This window comes from Ursus maritimus, unplaced genomic scaffold, assembly GCF_017311325.1.
Source record: "Ursus maritimus isolate PB19 unplaced genomic scaffold, ASM1731132v1 scaffold_9, whole genome shotgun sequence".
In the NCBI taxonomy this organism is placed as follows: Eukaryota; Metazoa; Chordata; class Mammalia; order Carnivora; family Ursidae; genus Ursus; species Ursus maritimus.
In genome coordinates, this window is record NW_024427107.1 from 42,232,242 (window position 1) to 42,257,291 (window position 25,050).

A 25,050-nucleotide genomic window follows, 5' to 3' on the forward strand; every position below is an offset into this window, starting at 1 on the left:
CCGTCACACTCTCATGTGTTAAAAGAACTTGTACCACAGACCATGGTGAAGTACCACCCTCCTATGACTTTAATTCTGCAGCGACCTATGAAAATTTATAGAAATTCAGCTTCATTTCTAGTGGCTGTAATCCAGATGCCAAAATTACCCCAGTGCTGGGACAGCCTTGGGTGGACCCTTGAATCTGTTATTCATTATGAACAACTGAAAACCATCAAAAAAATTCTTGTATTACGCCAACAGTAACACTAATCAAGTATTAAGGTAGGTTTCAGAAAGTTATGAATCTCAAAGTCTGTCTAGCTGAACTCTTACTTGTATGTTTATATGTATGTATTTATCATGTGGAAAAGCTAGTGGCTTCCTTTTTATAATTGTACATTGCTTTTTTTTTTATTATAAATTAAATTCTGAATGTTGGTGGAGACATGCTTATAGATCTGTGGCCAGTCACTTTAAAGTAAAAGTACAAATTGAGTCCAGAAAGGGGAACCAGAAGGAGGAGTGGAGCCAGCCCAAAGGGTCCATTACAATGAGGCCTGTATTGAAAGCAAGAATTCTCTCATACCTGCAGTGCATTTTCAAAGGATTTTCCAAGTAACAGTTAATATTTTAATGACATCTGTTAACCTTCCAGAAAAACCTAGTTCTCTATTTTGCAAGATTAAGGAAGCATGCCAAATACATGTTGATACTTCAGTTTTTACTGACGTATTTCATGACTGCATGGCTAAAGCCACAAAACAGTAGGTGCCGGCCACTTTCTTTTCATAGTTTTAGTCACTGCACCTGGCCTTTGATGCTGAGTATCTTCTCCTTGTCACTCAAATGGCTCCATCAAATTGGATCTTCAGGAGTCTGGCAATTTCGAATGACTTCTTAGAGGCTGTGAAACCCTGTTCCCTAATCAGGAAGATCTGGGCCAGTTTTATAGGAGGAAAGATGACATGTCTCTTCTAAATGAGACAACAGGATTATGGGACAATTACACAACATCTTCAGAAGTTTTATCTGGAGAATAGCGATGTGTTTTGGGGATGGACAAGTACTTTAAGTCGAGAAGCATGGGAAGTTTTCATATTCTTTAAGACTGTTTTGTATAAAGGAGGAAAGAAAACAAGCTGATTTTTTGTAGTTCTTGATAGAGGTTACATTAACTATTTGTCAAAAGTTGGATTTTTGAAGATTCTTGGCTTCTAAGAACATTCGTCATGAACTGCCATTCTTTGTATGCTGTCCATGAAGGTTATTTAACAACATATCAAAATAATTTTATAAAAAGATAAATATGTGTTTCATTAATCCCAATGGGAGCTTTCTGAAGTGCATTTTCTTTATAAATAATTAGTGTCATTCTGTGAAACTCATCACTTCTTAGAGTGGGAAAGAAGGGGTAAAAAGCTATCTTTTCAAGTAATTTGTGATTTAGTACCAGCTGGTCAAGTGAGTTGAAAAACCTTCTGAGTCATACGTCATATTATTTTGAATGCCTTTTCTCTCTCTTGGGAAACTGGCTAACCTCTGCAGTCTTTCTCCCATGGCAGATCATTGTAAGACTTTGATGTCCTCAGACTAGTTTGTCAGATGTAGCAGATAAAGCATGTATGACCTTTTGTGTGCCGATTCAACCTGGCTGGTCGGAAACCATAAGTTAATCCTGTATGACTTTTATTTGCAGGCATTACGGCAGAAGTTCTGGTGGTGACCTCTTTCAAGGAACTGCAGAGAAGGGCCCGAGAAGCAAGAGGGAAGATTGTTGTTTATAATCAGCCTTACGTCAACTACTCGAAGACAGTGCAGTACCGGGTCCGGGGGGCAGTGGAAGCTGCCAAAGTCGGGGCTTTGGCGTCCCTGATTCGTTCAGTGGCTTCCTTCTCTGTCTACAGGTTGGTCATGGTATTCATTTGAAATTCTTTAAAAAACCAGGATTGTCCATGGAAGAGGGGCCCTTATGAAATAAAAACAAACCATTCAAATGAAAATACTGATTGTTTACAGAATTTTCCCCCATTCCATATTTGGTCATTTGTTTGTAACATCTTCTTTGGCCTTTTTAGGATTCCAAGCATTGTTTGTACATTCTTTTAAAAAGCTTTCCACATCCACGATGACCCCATAACATTCCTTATGTAACCAATATGTTATGTATTTTCATTGGAGGGAGAACTGAATTCACGTCTGTGTTTCATCAAAGATTCCTAATGACTTCAGAGGAAGCCAGGCCTTTTCCCATTGTTGCTAGAGAAGTGAAATAACAATAAAGTGGGGAACGTGATGGGAGTTGTCTGTGGTATAGTGGAAAGAGAGGAGGAAGCAGAGGATCTGGGATATAGACCTGGTTCTGCTCCCGAACACATATGTGGCCTTGGGAATGTTCTTAAACTCCTTGGGTCTTGGCATTCTCCTCTGTGAATCAGTAATGATGAAGAATTACAAATTTACAATGTTACTTTGAGAATTAATGAGATGAACTTATGAAAGATACTTGATTTTCTGCAAAGGTCTGTGTAAGTATTTTGTGGCATTTAAGGGCAACATAAGTTTCGTCTTTTTCTTTGCAGTTCTGATTGAGGTACTTGTGAAGTGCTTTATTGACCCTCAGTCTTAGGATAAAATTTAGCATTGCAGTGGATAAAAGTTCCAAGACTTGACCTGTAGACATTTGGCCTAGTTTAATGCTACATATGGTAGTGTCACACATTAAGGGTGAAGTATTTGATATAAACATGGATAAAAGAAGCACCATTCTAGTCACAGTCTGAGCTCCCAAAGATAAAAAAAAAGAGAACACGGCATAAAGAAACAATTGCAGATAGGGTTTTTTTGGGTTCAAGATCAGATTAGTGTCTATTGTAAAGAAAAGTTTATTTATTCTACACGAGTTTTGTTTGGAGCTGGAGACACCGCTGCTTGATCTTAATTAGCATGCTGCACCCTTGAAAATAATATTAGAGAGGGGATACCAGCACATAGGAAACCAAGTCAGAAGGGAGTTGTCCAAAAGCACGAGAAAAAAAGGAAAGGGACATTTTTCTTTTATGTGGATAAGATATCTTCCCAGAGAGGAAGATGGGACATGTTAAAACCACTTTTAAAAGTTTTATAAGACAGAAACTAGTTCCACTGATGTCTTAGTGCTAAAATAATGTTCTTTGTAGAGTCTAAAGGTTTGGGGACTAGTGAAATAATCATTGGACCATATTCTTTTGGATTGTTAATCTTCCCAGAAGGGAAGTCCTAAACTGGCTAGCTTACTTCCCAGAATACCTCAATTGCCCCTTAAAATAACAGACTCCTCAGCAAGCTGTGGCCATTCGCCATGGTTTCACTGGTCATGAGATCTAAATTATGGAGTTAGACTATTACTTTGTGAAACTGGGTGATTGCCAAAAATATTTATTTAAGAACTGCTACTCAAAAGACTAATAAACTCCCAAATGACTTCGTATACTGCAATCTGCCAGGGTTAATTGACATTTTTTTTCTGGTTTAATGAAGACATCTGGAAACCAAGGCTATAACCTAGGAGGCCCAGAAAAATTTTGCCCAGCATAAGATGTAGACATCTATTGTTAGCTTCTAATATTTGGGGTCAATGACTTATAGTGTATATTAAAAAGACATTTTTCTTTTTCTTCATATTTCTAGATCTAGACGGATTATAATTTTTCATTGATTTTTATAGCTAACCATATTTCACCGGACTCTTGACTTTTATAACTTTGTATTTTTGACATTTATAAATACATAATAACATTGTCCTTTACATACTACTTCAGAATCTTTCGCATGTGTCATCTTACTTGTTATGACAACTTAGTGGACCGAGCAAAAGGGACATTATTATTCCCATTTTACAGATAGAGAAATAAAAGTTCGAAGAATTCAGCATATTACCATGTTTAAGTCTTACATCCTGAAAAATAAAACGAGAGTGAAACAAACTCTGCCTCTTTGTCCACTTGTAGCTAGTTGCTCCTTAGAGCTAACTTTCCTTAAAGATTATTTTATGTTCCTGTCTCTAATTCTTTATCCGTCATTCACTCTGCAGACCATTTTAATCTGGCTTTGCTAGTATTGAAATGGAACCTATGAAGGTCACAAAGAGCAGCCCTAGTTGTCAAGGATAACAGACATTTTTCAGGCCATCATCTTAGTTCCCCTCTCTGAAGCTTTTGTCACTGTTGACTGCTTCCTAAATATCTCTTCTCTTTGGCTTCTACGACTTCTTTCTCATATTCTTTTTCTCTTTCTTGCTCTCACCCTTTCCCTCTTTGCCCACTTTCCCTCTTCCTTTTCTGTCTCCCTGGCTTCTCACTCTGAACATTCTCCCTGAGCAGTCCTGTCATGCTTGTGGCTTCAGCCACCATCTCTGCTGGGACACTTTTCAAACCCACCTCTCCTTCCCCTACCGCTGCCTGAGCCCTAGGCCCTTACAGCCCAACACCTCCTGATACATCTTTCGGATGTTCCGTAGCTATCTGCACTTCCGTTTTCTTCAAAACTGAACTCATCTTTTTACCTCTTTATCCTGCATTTCCTCCCTCAGGGAAGAGAGTGTCATCTGTTTTGCCTTTTAAGTTAGATGGTTCTTGAGTACTTTTTTTTCTCTGCCCTTATTTCTGATAATTAGTATGTCTCCTAGGTTCTGCTCTTTATTAGTCATTTCAGCAAACACATATTGAATAGCTCCATTTCCCAACATCACTCCGCATTCTAGTGGTCAGGAGTCACACTTCCCGACGTACCACGTTTCCTCGAGGTTTCATGACTTTGCATATGCTTTCTCTCTTGCAGCCTTCTATCCTCTTCCTCACTGCCTCATACTGTCCTTCAAGATTCATCATAAGTGTTTCTTTTTCTGGGGGCCCTCCCTGATACTTAACTCCAGCCCAGGCGAGCCGCCTCTTTCTGGTATTCCCACATCATCCTGTGCATACTCTGTATAATAATGTCTCAGGGGTAGTTGTGGTTCGTGGTGTGGTAGGGTACACCAGCTGTTGTAACAACTTCAGATCTTAGTCACTTAACACAATAGGAGTTGACTGCTCACATAATGGTTCCAAGAGGGTTCCATTTGTGACACCATCACCTCTAAGACCTCAGAGTCCTCTTTTGCATCCAGTTGGCAAGTAAGAAGATAGAGAAAGTCGAAAATCAAACAGGAGGTTTTCCATGGCCAGGTCTGGAGAGGCACAGCTCACTTCTACTCACGTCTCACTGGCCAGAATGAAGTTATGTGGAGGCTGGGAAATTTGGTCAGCCCTTATGCCCTCAGTGAAAGGTAAACTCTCCAGTCCATCCGAATCACCTGACTCCACTCTAAGTTCCAGAAAAACATGAAAAAATATATGTGTATATTTAATATTATATTTAATATATTTAAACATATATTTATATATATTTAAAACTTCTATATCTCCATCATCTAGTATGTTTGTTACATAATAGTCACTCAGGAACTGTTCTGTCGAAGGAAAGAACTTATTTGGAATTGTATAGTCAGTCATGGCAGGGCTTTTATGACAAACCAGGTGACCAGATTCTAAGTGCTCTCTGACCAAACTGCATGGGCTCCGTATAGTAAGCTCAAAACTACTTGAATTTTTAGAGCACTTTGCTCTGTATTTAAGGAAAATATCCAGGTGCCCTATAAGCCAGATAATATCTTTTTTCTGCCACAACATTCATGAACAGTGATGTTTTGAATTGCTAATTGATTAAAACCACTCCCTTCTCTCTAGCAGACATTTCACACATAGTTCTGTGGGGGTGGTGACACAGGATTCCGTTTAGGAGTAGCATAGAGATCAGCAACACTAGAGAACAGAATATAAATTGTAATTAGTTTCTGTTCAGCTTCAAAATCAGAGAATCTGCTGAAGGGCAGAAATTGTATTTGACCAGTTTGCAGTGCAGTTAACAGTATTTGTCAGCCATTTTGGAAATACAACAGTCACATGGTTACATGACAGATGTCTTTAAGAAACATCTGTAAAACGTCCGTTACTTCTTGCCTTCAATATCTCCAGGCTCATTGTTGTCATTGCTCTGTATTGCCATTATTAGTATTCTTGTGCTCAAATACTTCAAAGAGATTTTTTTTTCTTTTTTTTTCAAAGAGATGCTTTTTATGGTGACTTTTCTTTTGTTCACCATTAAGTATCAACTGGGACTCTCATTAGATCTTTTTTAGGTTTTCTGTATGTAAAATACCTTTTGCCTTTGTCATAGGAGGATATTTTAAGGATAAAATTAATTTTTAATTTAAGTTCTGCAGAGGAAACATTTGTCTTACATTATTTCCTAGATTAATTAGTTTTTTAGTAAATATTTATTGAGAGCTTACCAGTGCTCAGAAGTTGCCAAGCCATAGGGTTATTAAAATGAATTAGACATGTTTTTTGTCCCTCAGAAATATTCTATCTGGCTAAAAGAGAGGAGGGTAAGCTTAAAATATAAAACTAATGTAATCTCTTTTTATATTTAGTGCTAAATGAGTGATGGGGAAAGGAATGAAGGAAAGAAATGGACATTTATTTAGCAACTAGTTTGTACTATGCATCTCTGAAGGCTTAAATAGTTTGTTTTAATTAATTCTTTATGCAATCCGATAGAGGCAGATAATTGGTATCTCTTTTACTGAAAGAGAAACAGGTTCAGAATGCTTAAATAATCAAGTTACACAGCTAATGAAAGAACTAGGATTCATAATTAGAGTCTCTGTTTCTAAATTCTATGCCCTTTGGATTGCACCAAGCAACCTGAAGAGCCAATGCTTTGGAGTCTAAAGGGATAGCAGAAATCTGATTAGGGCTGGCTACATAGAGGATGTAGATTTTGGGTACACTCAACAAAGAAGTTGAACTTGAGCAAGAGAAGGGGGGTGTATAGACATTCTATACATGATCAAGGTGGGAATGCATGATGCACTTGGGTAAAACCTAAGTAGACCAGTATGCCGGGGCCAGAAGGTTTCACAGGAGATCAGGGAGATGTAATTTGGGGGTGAATGGAAGAGACCAGGTTATGAAGAATCCAGACTACCAAATTGGGGAGTTTTGAGTTTTATGTGGAGGAAATGGGGAATCATTGAATGTGGTAGAGTTGTTTTAGAGCAATGTTTCTCTAAAGATGGTCTCTGGAACACCGTCATCAACCTCACCTGGGAGCTTGTTGATATGCAAATTATCAGGCCCCACCTGAGACCCATTAAATTCAAAAAGCCTGGGGATGGGGCTTGTGGTTTAATTAGCCCTTCAGGTGATTCTGATGCATGTTAAAATTTGGGAACTACTGTTTCAGAGAGATTAATCTGGTGACTGCATAGCCTGCTGTGAGAAGGAAAGCCAGGATAGTGCTCTAATAATGCAAATGTGAAATAATGAGGGCATCAATGATGGCAGTGGGAATGGAAAGTGAGAGACAGCAAAGAGGGATAGTGTGGAAAAGTGATCAGTACTTGGTTGTATTTGAAGGGGAACAGGAGGAAGGGTCGAAATTTACTGTAAGGCAAGAATCAAAAACCGTGGGATGCATCTGTGTTCAGTTCAGCCCAATATTTAAAAATCATGAGAATTACATAGAAATAGGAGTTTGTGGTTTTTAGAGAAAAACCAGATCTGGCAACATCTAGTATGTTCCATAAGGCAGGCCAACGGATTGGATAAGCCACCAAGTCTGTTTAGTTGATGGGATGTACCCTTTCTAGTTGTGGAAGTTTCCCGGTTTCTCTCCACCTAGCTTGGTGACTAGAGAATGATGAGAAGTGTGAGGGGTCAGGAGACAGAGCTGATTGCTGGCAACATGAGCAGCTTGGTTTTTAGACATTTTGAGTTTAAGGCAACCGTGGGAAGTTCCATTAACCTGGCTTTTATATTTTGTAAGAAAAAAACAGGGAACAGGTAAGCATTTCCATTTCTCTATTATCTACTTTTTGGATCACCCAAGGCAATTTAAAATTCTAGGCTGGCTTCCTTGCAATGCAGCACACTTTGGGACTCCTGCCTTCTCAACATGCGAGCTCAAGAATGCAAAGTAATTTTTATGTAAGCCCAAGTAAAATGCAATTCAGAAGGTAACTCTACTGAGGCCAAATTGTCTGTTGTACTCCCATTGCCAAATACACGTTTTCTTTCCTAGTTATTTTCTCCATTGCCCCAGATAATTGAACAGACCGTAAGTTTTAATCAGCTAAGGAAGCAAAAGGCTCTCCCTCCACTTCACTGTGAGAATTGCATCACCGCGCTGGGTAAGAATGCATGGAGGTGGTGATGAGCTGTTGCTAGAACTTGCTTTGTAAATTCTCCTGGTTTATGTTTTATATCACTTGGCCTTCATGTACCGTGTTAATAGAAGACAGTGAAGAGGAGGGAGGAAGAGCAGCAATCCAGTTTGAGGATGGCTGAGATCTGATTAAACATTCAGCTGGAGAGAGAGAGAGACGAGTGAATCCAGGTGATGTTTATGGAGCGTTGGAGAGGGACAATGTTATACCATCTGGTGAGAGAGCTGTGAAAAAGTCTATAAATCAATCCCTATAATGATAATTAATACAGAGCCGATAAATGACTTAATTGAAGTGCTGGTTGGGCTACATCGTAGGGTTAAATAGCTTCAAAGAAGGCTCTGATTAAAGCCATTACAATTTATAAAACATTCTTCATCTTAAGAAAGCTTCTTGATGAGATTTAACATGAACATTTTTGTAATCAGAGGGCCAGCTTAAAACATTCCGAGCAGAGGTGAAATGTCTTAAGAGGTCTGTTTTGGATGATTTTTGAAAACCAGTTCTTCCCAGAGAGTAAAAAAAGCTTGTCCCCCCACCTCCTGTTGCTTTTTTAATGGGAGAAAATTAATGCTGCTACTTCACACTTAGACCGTCTTGCATTTTTGATGTCCTGGTGGTTTGGTTCTTTGGCGTGACCTTAGCATAATTAGCTATCAAGCTTGATTTAAATTGTTTTGAAATATCGTTGCAATTTGGGGGGCATATGTGCCTGCTGGGGATTACAAAATAAGGAAGATACATACCACCGTGACTCAAAACCAGGCAACTGGGCCAGCCTCCATTAGTAGGTCCTTTTCCTGCCTTACGTTGCTTTTGCTTCATCCGCTCTGAGGCTTGTAACAGATGCACAGTAATCAAGCAGAATGCCAGTTCTCATCATTCCTGCAGGTAGAGGGCCACTGTGCTCCCGAGGGGGGAACCGGAGAAGACCCACACTGAACGCAGCGATTTTTTTTTTCTTCTCATCATCCTTTTCTTTCCTCTCTCTCTGATTTTGAAAGGCAGATTCTTTTTAGAAGGCCTTTGTTAGAAATTCCAAAATGTTCTTTAATCACCGAAATCTTATTATTGCTTCAGGTGGTGTGACAAGGCACACTTCCTTATAATGAATAGGATCGGGCAATGACTCCTGACCCCACCCCCACTTCTGGAATCTTTGTTAGCCATTTGCCAGATGTGTGACCTTGGCAAACTGTAAACTCTGTGCCTCAGTTTCATCTGTAAAGTGGGAGGAAATAACTACTTTCTTCCTGGTGTTTTGTGCGGTTTTAAATGAGATGTTGGTATTGCCTGACACATAGTTTTACATACGTGTAAAGTGCTAATGTTGTATAGTCTTGTTAAATAATGACTGGATATACTTATTGACAAAAAGAGGAAGGACAGGAGGGAAGTATGGAGTGACAGAGAGAGGCAAGGAGGAAGAAAAGGAAAGGAAGAAAGGAGGGAGGAGAAAAAAATAATTTATTTGCTATTACTGTTGTCATTGCAGCCCTCTGCACTCTGCAACCTAGCACCATATTGTCAATTTGAACTCCACCTGTTTAGTTTGTCCAAATTCGGGGTGACGTGTTTGCTAGTCTGTTTCTGTCTCTGGACTGGAAGTTCTCCTGGGGGCGTACTGTGTGTCTTCATCATCGTCGTGTCCCGGGGGCCATTCTCAAGGCCTGGCACACAGTAGCGCTGGAATGAGTGAATAAAGAGTGACGGGCAGCCTATCTAGTTTGCTAACATGTGAATTCAAGGTGTCACCATTTCACATTCATAGAAGTTGAGTAATACTATAGATGAGGTGACTAACCTTTTGAATTGCTACTTATCAAAAATAGAATCTCTGGAATCTGAGAGGAGACTATATAGTTATGTAAATTTTGGTAAAGTGTTGCAAACTGCATATTACTCTGGTGCTTTGTGCGGCTTCTATAATTAATGGTCTGTTTGCATTCCTAGTACTGACTGTCATTTTTCATCTGCTTATAACCTTGATATAAAAATTTGTTCTTGGCTGCTATTTTGCATTCATAATTTTAAAATGTATATAAATGTTCACCTTCTATTTTCCAGCTTTCTGATTATTGAAAGCACAAGCTTAAGAATCACATCACCGTGGCATGTTTTCCTGACTCTCTAGTGGTAAAAAGAAATTAATGCATTTTGACTTCAGGTTTCAGGATTATGACAATGTTGTTTGCTTATGCAGTTCCCTTTGGAAACTGCCTAGTGTAGGGTATGAATCAGAAGACTCCCGAGTAGCCTCTAGTCAGTCTTTCGCCGTTGCGGGTGCTTTTGTCCTCTCTCTCATGAAAGCTAAAGACAACTCTTTGACTCCTCTTGCATCCAAATGACCTGTTGGCTTCTTTAGCCTTCTGGAGAAAGTGCCAACCAGAAGGTACTACTAGGGACATTTTGGAGGCTAACAAAGCTGACAGTGTATACTGTGGGGTTTGGAATCAGATAGACCTGGATTCAAACACAGGTTCGGCCACTTAGAGGTTGTGTGGCCCACCTTACATACACTACCTAACCACTGGGAGCCTGTATCCTCATCTGTAATGTGGGGAGAATACTGTTTACCTCTAGAGTTGTCAACAGAATGGAATGAGATCAGCACTAGACATGGGACCTCGTACATGGGAAGCACTCAGTGAATTATAATTGACATCTTATTTTGATCATGGTCAATATTGTCATTGTCATCATTAGGTCACGATAGGACAGAGCAGGTAGCTTGATCTGAACTAACTTATCTTAAAAAGCAGAACTCCAGAATTCTCTACAGTGTGGGCTCCAGAGACCTTGGTTCTGATTATCTCCTGATTTCAGGAACTACTCTCGTCTCCTTCAGTCTTTGGCTTAAAACTGCTCTTTATCTTTTCTCCCCACTCTGGCCTCACACTGAATGCTTGAAATTATTCTCGCATGTAAGTGTTAAAGCTGTGGTGACTCAGACCAGCGATTGGTGGCCAGCTGATGGAGATGCAGCAAGTTTCTATTTTAAATGCTATCCAAGCTATTTTCCACCTCAGGGCCTTTGTACTCATTGACCTCCTTTGTCTAGAATTCTGTTTCCCTAGCTTTTTCTATGGCTGACTTCCTTTCAATTTATAGATCTCAACTGAAAGGTTTTTTTTTTTTTTTTTTTTTCCTGAAAGGCCTTTCCTGACCATCCCAAGTAGAGTAGCATTTTCCCTCAAATTCTCTTACCTAGTACCTCTTCTGTATGCTCAGAATCCTAATAACATTTGGTAACTTTTGTCTATCTACCTATTATTACTTGTTTAGTATGTTTGTCCCCATAAGAATATAAATTCCATGAGGACTGGATTGCATCCTTCTTCTACACTGTTATATTTTCAGTACACAGGAGATTGCCTGACACTGACAGGTACTGACGAGAGATATTTGCGAGTGAATAATTATTTAAAGAAACCATCTAAGATCAAAAGAATAGAGAACCCACCAGAAATAGATACATACTGAATCATGTCTGTTTTCTGAAGCCACATTCTAAAGTATCACAGATTTTTTCCCCAACTTTTTTTTGGGGGGAGTGATATCAATCTATGCTAAAAATTGAAAGAATATTAAATGACTCATAAACTCTTTATAAGAAATTGCCTAACTTTTTCCAGAGAGGTGGTACCATTTTACTTTCCCACCAGCCCTGTGTGAAAGTTCAGGCTGATCCACATTCTCACCAAAATTTGGGCTGTCAGTCTGTTTAATTTTAGCCGTTCTGGTGGGGGTGTGCTGGTACCTCACTGAAATGTTGATTTTCATTTCCCTTATGACGAATGATGTTGAGCACTCCTTCACGTGACAATTGGTCATTTTTGAATCATCTTTTGTGAAAGAGTCTGCTCCTGTCTTTTCCCCCCTTTTATAACAGGATTTTTTAAAAAATATTTTATTTATTTATTAGAGAGAGAGACAGAGAGAAGGCACGCACATGAGCTGGGGAGAGGGGCAGAGGGAGAAGGAGAAGCAGACTCCCCGCTGAGCAGGGAACCTGATGTGGGGCTCGATCCCAGGACCGTGAGATCATGACTTGAGCCAAAGGCAGACGCTTAACCAACTGAGCCACCCAGCCATTCCAACTGGATTGTTTTTAAATTATTGAGTAGTAGGAGTTTTTCATTTATTCTAGATACAAGTGCATTATCAGATATATGTTTTGCAAATATTTTCTCACAGTTGACGTCTTGCCTATTCCTTGTTTTTGTTGTTTTGTTTTGTTTTTTGGTTTAGCAGTCTTTGGTGAGGAAAAGTTTTAAAGTTAGTGAATTCTAATTTATCAGTTGCTTTCTGTGTTCACTCATATACCCTTCATCAACATTTATTATTTAATATTTTGCCACATTTGCTCTCTCTGTCTTTCTCCTTTTCTGAATCATATGAAAGTGAGGTAGGTGTAGCCATGAAGACACCTCACTCAGAAATACATTAACATGTATTTCAGGAGAACAAGAACCTTCTCTAACATAATGCAGTGTTGTCACTCTCATCATACCTATGAAATTTACATTGTTACATAATGCAAAGTTTATCCATATGCAGATTGCTCCAGTTGTTCCTCGCTCTCAGTAACGTCCCTGCTTTTTATTTTCTTCCAATTTCAGAATCCAATCAAGGACGTCCTTAACATTTAGTTGTCCTGTATCTTTAGTCTCCTTTAATCTGAACTCTTACCTAGCCTTTTTAATACTTTACGACACTGACATTTTTGAAGAATACAGGCAGCTGTTTTGCACAATGTCTCTCAGTTTGGAATTGTTATTTCCTCATTATTAGATTCAGATTAATTATTTTTGGCAAGAATCCTATATGGATAATGTTACGTCCCTCCTATTGCATCGCATAAAGAAGCAAATAATGTCAGTTTTCTTTCTTAGTGAGCCTGGATGTGATCACTTGTCTAAGGCAGCATCTCTGGATTTCTTCATTGGAAAGCCACTTTTCACATTTCTAGGGGGAATACCTTGTAATTATGGTGAGATGCTTTGAGATTTTGTGAATCTTAAGTCCCCCAATAAAATTTCCCCCGATGAAAAGGTAGCAGATGTTAATGATTCTTGTCTGAATCAGTCATTACATTGCTGGTGGCAAATGTTTTTCTAATTCAGTGATTCCTCTCATGTTTATTAATTGGCCTGCTTTCGTAAAGAGGAGCTTTCACCTTTTTCCTCCTCTTACTGTTTTTGAGTATCACTCCATGGATTTTTAAAACCATATGTATTAAAATTCATTACAGTCATTATTCTTTTTGACAAAGCATCAAAAATTTCGAAGTGCTTAATACATGTGAAAGTTAGTATTTCACAATAAGCTTGAATATTTGAAGCAGTGGAAGGAATTCACCTTTTATATCCAAGGGAACCCAAGCTATCTCAGATAAGTCAACTAATTAGCGGGGTGTAATCAATACCATTTCCTCTGAACTTTCTCATTAGCAGCATGAGCTTTGGAGTAATAACTCCTGAAGTTATTTTTAGAGTTTACCATTACTAGTGTATACCATATGCAAATGAAGATCCTTTGCCCCATACCTAATTGCTGTTAATTGTTAAAATAAATGAGCAAAAATCTTAAATCCAGCAATTACTTCTGATTTTCTCTACATTTTTTTTTCCTTTTTTGCCCTGCAGAGCTGATGTTAGGAGTGTGTTTTCCAAGAGCCCTTTCCAGGAGAAATAAGTGTCTCAGTGTGGGTTTGCAGAGGCCTGGAAGGATGCTTCTTTGGGAGGAGGTTACCTAATTTCTGGGGTGGAGAACAGAACACTGTAAATTATCTACCCACTCCACCTCTCCCGCGTCATCAGTGGTTGCGAAAGGGTAACCAGCCTTGGTTAGCAGGTCAACGGTGATAGTTTAAAAGTTGAATGAATGTCAGTTGCCACCCTGGTTGCTGTTCCATAAATTACATATTTGACATCTAGGAGAAAAATTTAATTTTTAACATTTTCCAATTTTATTCATTCAGTAAACATTTATTAAGTGTCTGGCATATTTTGGACCAGGGGAGGACCGAAGTTTCATAGGACTAGGCTCTTACATAATTTGGGGGCCTCTTTAAGAATAAGAATACGGAGGTACAAATAAAAATTTTGATATAAAAATCAACACTTACTTAGAATAACAAAAATTATAACAAATTACAAATTTAGGAAAGCTGCCAAATAACACAAACATAACAAAATTCAGAAAAATATCATAATGTTTTTGTTAAATAACTACCTGTCAAGCTTCTGTATTTTTTCTAGGTTTTTTGCTTGCCTACACTTTGATTGCTTTTCATATGACAATGCTTTTGTATTACATTTTCCAGAGAGCAAATAAAAAGAGAATTCAGTCTTTCCTCCAGCACAGTGGATAGAAATGTAGTTTTTATTATTGATAGTTTGGGAAAGTTTATTTCAGGTTTACAGCTTTTTACTGGTAATACCGTATACATTTTTAGGATTGTGTCCAATTTTGGAAAGCTGCTGTTAAGTTTCTTCCAAGTATGAGCAGTAAGATTTCAGGACATTATACCCTTTCTTGTATAGTGACAATGATTTCACCACATTTGAATGAGTTTTGTGTCTATTTCCTCTTTAGTGGCATCTTACAACTTTCTGTTATCTTTATATCTGTCAATATTTTGTGTCAAATCAATAAGAAATTTCAATCTTTTTTCAAGGTGATTAACTCTTCACTATTTGTATTCCTAAATAATCCAAGAGGCTGTTCACCATGAAAAAGTACATCTCTTTCTCTCAGTAAATCATGGTTTTTGTATGTCTTTTGTCTGGTATTGACAGACTTGATTAGGACAAATATGTTATATATGCTACCATGAGACCCAATATTGTTGACACACATAAATCATGTGATTTCGAATGTAAGTGCACTCACTGTTTGTGGTACAACTACAGGCCCCCCACAAACACAGAAATTCTGTTAAATTCCATTGTACATGACTTCCTCAAAAAGGAAAGGTAAAATATAAAATTAGAAGTTGTGTTCATAATATATGCTGAATTATCGAATCTGTTCTTGGCAGGAAAGAACTTCCTTTTTAAGTAAGCATAGATGAGGGGCACCTGGGTGGCTCAGTCCCTGAAGCATCTGCCTTTGGCTCGAATCCAGGGATCCTGGGATCGAGTGCCCCTGTCAGGCTCCCTGCTCAGTGGGGAGTCTGTCCCTCTCCCTCTTTTCCTCCCCCGACCCTCTCTCTCTTCCTTTCTCTCTCTCAAATAAATAAAGTCTTTTTTAAAAAAAGTAAGCGTAGATGAGAACTGAATCATTCATTTGCAGTTTTACGATTTGATAATTGGAAGAATTTTCCTAGTGACCAGCATCTGGGTCTCTACCACTATCTCCCTACTTTCATTGCCAGCTGTTGCAGGATAGTTCTTAGCACGAGATGGCCTCTGGCCCTGCTCCTTTGTATTATGACACCAGTAGTCCCGGGAGCCATTTCAGGATGGAAATGACAACTATGCATTGCATAAATACAGTCCCATAAACCCAAACTAATACAACCCCAAATCAACTTCCTCTTGGCTGGATCCTCAGAATGCCTGTGAACATTCCAGTGTTGTCCGGTGTGATGGGAAGTATGACAGAAAGGAAGTCAGAGTGGATTACAAGAGTTGACACCTGTCAAGTGCATAGACCACTGCTGGGCTCCTAGTAAGGCATCCACAGATGTAGTTAACACCATCCTCCTCCTTCTCACCACTATACATATTTTGGTGGACTTTTCAGTTTTTAGTGGTTTGGCACTTGGAATTCTTACACGCATCTTCTTCCTACTTCTACTTCCTTTTAGAATCTAGATTTCAAAAATGTTAGAGCTGGGTGAACCCTTAGAGAACATCTGCTCCACCCCTTTGTTGTACAGATGAGGAATTTGGGGCTGAGGTCACTCAGCTAGTTAATGGCAGAACAAGGGCACATGTCTTTTAGCTTCCGATACCACGTTTCCTTTCCCTCAAGTCTCCTAGGCAGATCTCTATCAGACTACACCCAGCCTCCTGGGATTATGAGTACATTGATTTAGGCATGCATTGATTTAATCGCTGTGGGGTTCCTCCTCCCACCCACTCCAGTTGATGTTTTTAAGAGTTAGCATACCCAGTGTGCTTCTGAAATGCCACATGGCGTTGCTCATTTCGATAGGACTTTCAGCAAAGTGAACTGTATCGTGAACATTCTCACATGAAATGGAAACTCACCTTGTCAAGAGGTAAGCTTTCCACAGGCTTTGTGTTTTCCTTTCCTCAGCAGGGGAAGAGCCTATTTGTCAGCTGCCGGGCCTTCTCTGGTGCTTGGTTTTTAATCTCCAGGGAGGCGAGGCCGACAAAATGTCACCCCTTCTCCTGCTAAGGAAGGAAGCTGTGAAATAGATCTTCACTGCTTACGTGCCTCACGTTGCTTAGCACCAGCTGTATCCATAGCACCATGGTGTATTTAAAATACTGCTCCATTGGACTATTTTTTGAAAGGAACTCTGGTGCTCATAAATACCCCAACTAAGCATTGTGATATTATGCTGATTTTTATCTTAATTGGAATAATTTCTCCGAGAAAACGTAAGTTTACGGACATATGCTTATATACTGCCCATTACGGATCTGGATCTTCTGCTATAAATTCTAGTAATCTCTTAATTCAGAGAGAGGAAGAGAAAAGAGCTCACATATATCCAGCAGCTTTTAAGTATTTGTGCTTCTGTCTATCATCTCGGTTGAACCTTAGCAAGAGTCTTGGGAAGCAGGAAGCTTGAAACACATTTTAAATTTGAGTAACTCGATCAAGATTGTATCATAGGACATTTTGGAAAAGGTTTTTTTGCTTATCTGTTTTCCAGTTTAAGAACTAATAGTCTTGATATAATTGAACTAGAAATAAAGAAAAAAAATACATAGATACGGTTTTTGGAAGATCATGTTACTAAAGGTTGCAAAAGAGACCAAACGGTGTGTTCCAACTGAGACCAGGCTGGGAGAATAAAAGGTAGGAAACTACCAACAAATGTCCTAACACCCGCAGTAATGACATCGAAGAGGCCTCTGCAGTCTTGGACCCTCTGCTTTGGAAGGTGGATTTTGAAAGACATCTTGGTTGTATTTCCATGAGGCTCATTTGTCTCCTACCCGTCCGTCTTGTCTCTTTCCTCCTTCTCTTTATTCAGTATCTTCTTGTGGCAAATAACAGTTTCTAAATTTGATTCCCTGTTACCTTACAACTTGAAAGACAGAGGCACAGGCAGTATCCTCCTGGCAACTATTTATGACAGCTTCCCTTCCAGAGATTTGCCCTGTGGCAGCTTCGATCCATTACCATCAGTTCTTTTGCCCATTTTGGCAGTTCCCCAAGACCTAGGGAGGAAGAAACAGATCTGCAGATATGCAAACCTCAAAATCAAGACTGAGTTAATGAAATCACTCCTCTACTTGCCCTTGCCTGTTACTGAATCCTGCTCCAGCTGGGATGGAAAAAGAGCATTGGTTGTGCTGTCAAAAGCAGATCAGATTTCTCCACTGCTGTTGCTTTCTTTCTGAACTCAAAACAAAACAAAGCACCACACAAAACAAACAGGATAAAAAAAAAAACGACCACGAAAAAACAAACCATGATACAAGGTGGGCGTTAAGGTAGTTTGTACTATTTTCATATTTCATGTGTTCAGTCATATTTGTTCTCAGCAAATACGATCGGAAGTGGTCCCTTTTCCCACCTTCTGGCATGAGGTTGATAGGAGAAGATAAAAATACGCTGGGCCTCCAAGAAAGAGCTGCTTCTGCTCTGCACATAGCCCATCTCCTTGCCCTCTTCCTTGCTCCTGCTCACCTCTCTCTCTCTCTCTGCCTCCCTCTCTTCTTCGATTCAGGGCTTAGAGAAATCTTTCACTCTTCTTTTGACAGGTGTCAGATAGACAGTATGAGCTCATTTAGGCTGAACTGTCTGGGGGAAACTAAATTTGTTCGGGAGAACAGCAATTTGGATGACAAGTGCCAGGACACACCAGATGGCATGACTGGGGAAGCTCTTATCAGGCTCCCAGCTCACGTTCCAGGTGGCCTCTCTGTCTCTCTGTCTCTCTCTCATTCCTATTCTTACTTGTTCATGGTTGACCCAAACAGAAACCTTGAAATACAAATGAAGTTCTTCTTCTAAGTTCCCCAGAAACAGAAATGGTAGTGACTCAGCATGAGATGTATACATTCCCCAAAAGGATAGCCAGTGCTGATTTACTGTCACTTACATTTATTATCACTGATGCTTCCCAGACCTGTTTGGAAAGAAGCCTCAAATTGGAGCCCTGCTAGTTATTTAATAAACAGGGCTGTTACCTAAGATGCAAGAAATTTGACATTTTAGACAGTCCCCAACTGTGACTACAGTTTGGCAATTCTTGCCAAGATATGAACAGAAGTGTCCTTAAACCTTTTCCCCCTTTTGCCACACAGATTGACATCTTGGATTCTTACTTGCCTGAAAGGGAACCTGTGGTCGTAAGTGTCATGGGAAGGCATTTAGTGAACGTGAGATTTTTTTGGTCCATGTAAAACATTGTAAAATTCAAGGCCAGGCCACTGTGGCAGGCTCTAATCTATGAATCATTATATTCTTAACATACCCTGAGAACAGGAAGAGAGAGATCAACCTTTATAGCCACAGGCGGAATTTCTCCTCTGAACACTGGAAATTCATGTGACATTTGCTATTTGCTTATGTTTGCAGTGAAATTCTTTCCCTCAACCTTAAACTGTACTGTTACCGGTCACTTCACAGACCTTCTGGAAGAGCAGTACAAGATGATGTTTTAGGTACATAAACAAAGCAGATGTTTTTAGTGCTGGGCATAGGGTTTGTTTTGTTATGTTTTGGTTTGGTTTGGTTTTGGTCAATATTTGGTTCACATCAGAACCTTTAATTTTTCTAGCCTGTAAGCTTTGGCTCTGAGTTTACATGTTTTGGGAAGTTTGATGTTGTTGATAACCCAGTGACGAAACTTATTCACAGAAAAGGCTTATTGTGAGTGAAAAAAATAAAGTACTGAATAGTGTGGACAACACACTCTTTTATTTTTTATTATTTAAAGAATTTACTTATTTACTTTAATTTTGTATTATTTATTCATTTAATTTTTATGAAATGATAGAAGTGCTTGGTACTAGGAATCCCATAGTTTGGGCAAAACCAATTGCTGACAATGCCATACCAATCTGAAGGTTGAAGTTTTATAAACAATTTTAGGTAGAAATCAGAGAAACAGCCTCTGAGCAGTTCCACAGAGCTGTCGCAGCCCCCACCTGGCAAGAAAGTACACTGTACTTCTGCTCTTCCCACCAAGAGCTTTTGGAACTTTAGCATATTTTTATTATTAATTTTGTTATTATTAAGGACTTAATTTTTTGAATTCTTTTTAAGGAGCAGTTGTACATTTACAGCAAGACTGAAAGAGAGGTACAGAGATTTCTCAGGTACCCACTGCCTCCAAACATGCACAGCCTCCCCCATCATCAACATCACTTCCCAGAATGGTAAAATTTTTCACCAGAGTCGACCTTAGGGTTCATTGTTGGTGTTGTGCATTCTATGGGTTTGGACAAATGTATAATGACGTATCACCACCATTACAGTATCATTCCATGTATTTTCACTGCCCTGAAAGTCCTCTGTGCTCCGCTTCCTCATCTTTCTCTGCTCCTAGCCCTAGCAACTGCTTTTCTTTTTATTATTTCCATATTTTGTCTCTTCTAGAATGCCATAAACTTGGAATCTACAGTGTGTAGCCTTTCCAGATTGTCTCTTTTCACCTAATAATGTACATTTAAGGCCCCTCCATGTCTTTTCATAGCTTGATAGCTCATTTCTTCTTAGCGCTGAATAATACTCCATTGTCTGGATACCACGGTTTATCCATTCACCTGCTGGAACACATCTTGATCATTTCCGGGTTTGGCAATTACGAATAAAGCTGCTATAAACATCCATGTGCAGGTTTTTATGTGGACATAAGTATTCAGCTCCTTTGGGTAAATACCAAGGAGCATGATTACTGGGTTGTACGTATTTAGTTTTGTAAGAAACTGCCAAACTGCCTTTCAAAGTGGCTGTACCAGTTTGCATTCCCACCAACAATGAGTGAAGTTTCTGTTGCTTTACATCCTGGCCAGCATTTGGTGCTGTCAGTGTTTTAGATTTTGGCCATTCTAATATAAGTATTTAAAGGTATCTCATTGTTGTTTCAATTTGCATTTCCCTGATGACATATGATGTCATCTTTTCATATATTTATTTGCTATCTCTATGTATTCTTTGGTGAGGTGTCTATTAAGGTTTTTGGCTCATTTTAATTTTTAAATTTTCCCCCTTCTTTTTGGAGAAAGGAGGAGGTGAGGGGGGAGGGTGTTGGCTTTATTTATTTGTTTATTTTTTAATTTTTAAGTAGGCTCCATGCCCAGTGTGGAGCCCAGTGCAGGGCTTGAACCACTATCCTGAGATTAAGACCTGAGCTGAGGTCAAGAGTTGGTCACTTAAATGACTGAGCCACCCAGGTGCCCCTTTGGCTCACCGTTAAATCAAGTTATTTTCTTATTGTTGAGTTTTAAGAGTTGTTTTTTATTTTTATTTTTTAAGATTTTATTTATTTATTAGACAGAGATAGAGACAGCCAGCAAGAGAGGGAACACAAGCAGGGGGAGTGGGAGAGGAAGAAGCAGGCTCATAGCGGAGGAGCCTGACGTGGGGCTCGATCCCACAACACCGGGATCACGCCCTGAGCCGCAGGCAGACGCTTAACCGCTGTGCCACCCAGGCGCCCCTAAGAGTTCTTTGTATATTTAGGATAAACATCCTTCATCAGATACGCCTTTTTCTCCCAGTCTGTGTCTTGTCTTCTAATTTTCTTGATATTATCTTTGCAGAGCACAAGTTTTTGATTTTAATGAAGCCAAGTTTTATCAATCCTATCACAGATTATGTCTTTGGTATTGTATCTTAAAAGGCATCACTGTACCCAAAGTCATTTAGGTTTTCCCCTATGTTATTTTTTAGGAATTTTATGTCTATGAACACAAATATTTAATTCTAATATCCATTTTGAGTTAATTTTTTTTAAAAAATTTTATTTATTTATTTATTTATTTGACACGAGAGAGACAGCCAGCGAGAGAGGGAACACTAGCGGGGGGAGTGGGAGAGGAAGAAGCAGGCTCCCAGTGGAGAAGCCTGATGTGGGGCTCAATCCCAGAACGCTGGGATCACGCCCTGAGTCGAAGGCAGACGCTTAACGACTGAGCCACCCAGGCGCCCCTCATTTTTGTGAAGGGTGTCAGGTTTGTGTCTAGATTCATTTTCTTTTGCACGTGGATGTCCAGTTGTTACAGCATCTTTTGTTGAAGAGACTGTGCTCCATTGTATTGCCTTTGCTCCTTTGTCAAAGATCAGATGACTGTATTTATGTGAGTCTATTTCTGGGCTCTCTGTTCTGTTCCACTGGTCTGTTTGTCTTTTCTTTCACCGATATCATACAGTTTTGATTACTGTAGTTTTATAGTATGTCTTAAGGTTGGATAGTGTCAGTCCTTCAACTTTGTTCTTCTTCAATATTGTGTTGGCTATTCTTAGCACATTATTTTAAACAAGTTTAGATTTCTGATTTTTAAAAAATATTTACTTATTTATTTGAGAGAGGGTGAGAGAGAGAGAGCAAGCACAAGCGGGGGAGGGGCCGAGGGAGAGAATCTCAATTAGAACTCCCCATTGAGCCTGGAATCTGACAGGGGCTTGATCTCATGACCCTGAGTTCATGACCCGAGCCAAAATCAGGAGTCAGATGCTCAACTGACTGAGCCACCCAGGTGCCCCTAGATTTCTGATTTTTAAGGACATATCAGATTAGCAGACATAGGAATGATGGAGGACATTCTGAGCTTAAAGGCAGAGATAGGAGAGCTAAAGTATACCCACAAAGCTAGATTGCCGTACCTACAATGGTGGAAGTTCGTGAGTATAATATTGAATCACCCAGAAAAATTGTATCTTTTTTTTTTAAGAAACAAGGTGGGGAATTAAAGTCCCAGTAAAAGTGTTATATATATAATTTACTTTCTTATTATAAGGAACTGGCTCATACAATTATGGAGGCTGTTAAGTCCCAAGATCTGCAAGCTAGAGACCCAGGAGTCTGAAGGCTTGAGGGCCAGGAAAGCCAATGATATGTTTCCAATCCAAAAGCTGGCATGCTCCAGACCTGGGAGGAGCCGATGTTTCAGTTTGAAGGCAGGGGAAAACTGATGTTCCAGTATGAAGGCAATCAGGTAGGAGAGATTCTTATTCTGGGATGAGAGTCTTTTTGTTCTATTTAGGGCTTCACCTGATTGGATGAGACCCATTCATATTAATCTCATCCAGAAACATCCTCATTGAAATACCCAGAATGATGTTTGACCAATATCTGGGCATCCCATGGCTCAATTTGACACATAAAATTCACCATCTTAGCCATCCTTCCAGTCAGTCACATTAAGATATCTTCCTATCTCTGGGCAGCTGGTGGCTGTTGAGAAGGGCCAGGAAAAGGAGGCTGATAGTGTTATCATAGGCCCAAGGATCCAGGGCAAAAACAATAAACCCAGCCCTGAAGGGAGAATGCCTGGTTCTGGGAAATAGGTAGGTTAGCTTCTAAATTATGTGAAGAATTCATTCATTCATATTTTTCATTCCATTCTTAACTCGTGTACTGCTTCCTCAGGGGGACAGTCCCTAGACACTGTCTAAAATAGTCCTTTCAACATGAACAGACATTTCTCCAAAGACCACATACAAATGACAAACAGACACATGAAAAAATGCTCCACGTCACTTGGCATCAGGGAAATACAAATCAAAACTACAGTGGATACCACCTCACACCAGTCAGAATGGCTAAAACTAACAAGTCAGGAAACAACTAATGCTGGCAAGGATGCGGAGACAGGGGAATCCTCTTACGCTGTTGGTGGGAATGCAAGCTGGTACAGCCACTCTGGAAGATAGTATGGAGGTTCCTCAAAGTTAAAAATGGAGCTCCCCTATTACCCCACAATTGCACTGCTAGGTATTTACCCAAAGGATATAAATATAGTGATCCAAAGGGGCACCTGCACCCCCATGTTTATAGCAGCAATGTCCACAATAGCCTTACTGTGGAAAGAGCCCAGGTGTCCATCGATGGATGAATGGATAAAGAAGATGTGGTGTATAAATATACAATGGAATACTACTCAGCCATCAAAAAAAAAGAAATCTTTCCATTTGCAATGACCTGGATGGAACTAGAGGGTATTATGCTAAGCAAAGTAAGTCAGTTGAAGAAAGACAATTGTCATATGATTTCACTCACATGTGGATTTTAAGAAACAAAACAGAGGTCCATAGGGGAAGGGAGGGAAAAATAAAACAAGATGAAACCAGAGAGAGAGACAAATCATAAGAGACTCTTAACTATAGGAAAGGGACTGAGGATTGCTGGAGGGGAGGTGCGGGAGGGATGGGTAACTGGGTGATGGCATTAAGGGCATGTGATATAATGAGCACTGACTGGGTATTGTATAAGGCTGATAAATCACTGAACTCTACCTCTGAAACTAATAATACAGTATATGTTAACTAAGTTGAATTTAAATAAAATAAAATTTTAAAAAAGTAAAATAAAATAGTCTTTTCAGCTGCTGTCATTTATTCATTCAGAAAAATTTATTGAGAGCCTACCCCATGAAAGGCACTGGAGATTCAAAAATGACTATGAATAACAGACAAAATCCCTACTTTCATGCATCTTGCACACTAGTGGGGTCATAGAGATACTAAAAGAACAAATAAAGAATGTAATTTCTGATAGTGATAAATGCTATAAGAAATAAAGTAGGGTAATGTGGTAGAGTGTTGATTTGGGCATAGTAGTAGTTGTACTAGCTATACTGGTCAAAGAAGACCTTTCTAGAAGATCACATTCCTCTTGGATTTGAATGGTGAGAAGGACCTATCCATTTAGAGACCTCGGGGAAGAGCCTCTTGGGCAGAGGTAACAACAGGGAGAACCTGTTCCAGGCACTGACAGGAACTGATGTGGCTGGATCAGAGGGGAGCAAGGGTTAGAGACGTAGGGATTGGCTGGCATAAAGGTTGACAGAGCCACATCTTTATGGAAGGTAAACTAGGCTTTGGTTTGGAGCTTGTGTTTTACCCTGATGGAATTGGCTTTTAAGCAGAAGAGTGATACAATCTGATTCATGTGTGAGGAAATCACCACCCTCTAGGTGGGACATAGATTATGGGGAGCAGGAATGGAAGTAAGAAGACCAGACATTTAAAAGGCTGTTGCAGATGTCTAGGTGAGAGATTATGAGAGCTGACTGTGGTAGCAGTAGTGGAGATGGTGGGCAGTGGTCAGATTTGGCTGTTCTGTAGGAAAGTCTTCAGGTCTTGCTGATGGATTGGATGTGGGAACAGAGGGAAACAAAGGATTCAAGGTTGATCCGTACATTTTCTTTTGTTAATGGCACTTATATTTATTGGAAATTATCTTATTTCATTGTGTATTTCTTTGCTTTCTGTCTCCTCCCAGTGAGAGAAATAACCTTATCTTATCAGATACTGAGGAACTGCCCTTTCTTCAGTGTCTAGAATAGTGGGTGCATTGAATGAATGCATATATAAATACTGACTGAGGTGTTTGTATGGACCAGGCCTGTCCTAAGGCTGAGATAGGGAGGAGAACAAGA

General features: G+C 39.5%; 1 protein-coding gene across 4 annotated transcripts in view; it reads left to right on the forward strand.

Moving 5' to 3' along the window:
- CPQ (carboxypeptidase Q) overlaps positions 1-25,050 on the forward strand; it is a 439,474-nt gene that overhangs the window by 134,940 nt on the left and 279,484 nt on the right. For all 4 annotated transcript variants that reach the window (XM_040625805.1, XM_040625806.1, XM_040625807.1 and 1 more), the window contains exon 3: positions 1,679-1,886. In XM_040625805.1, the coding sequence (XP_040481739.1) occupies positions 1,679-1,886 (208 nt within the window). The remainder of the gene's footprint in view (positions 1-1,678; positions 1,887-25,050) is intronic.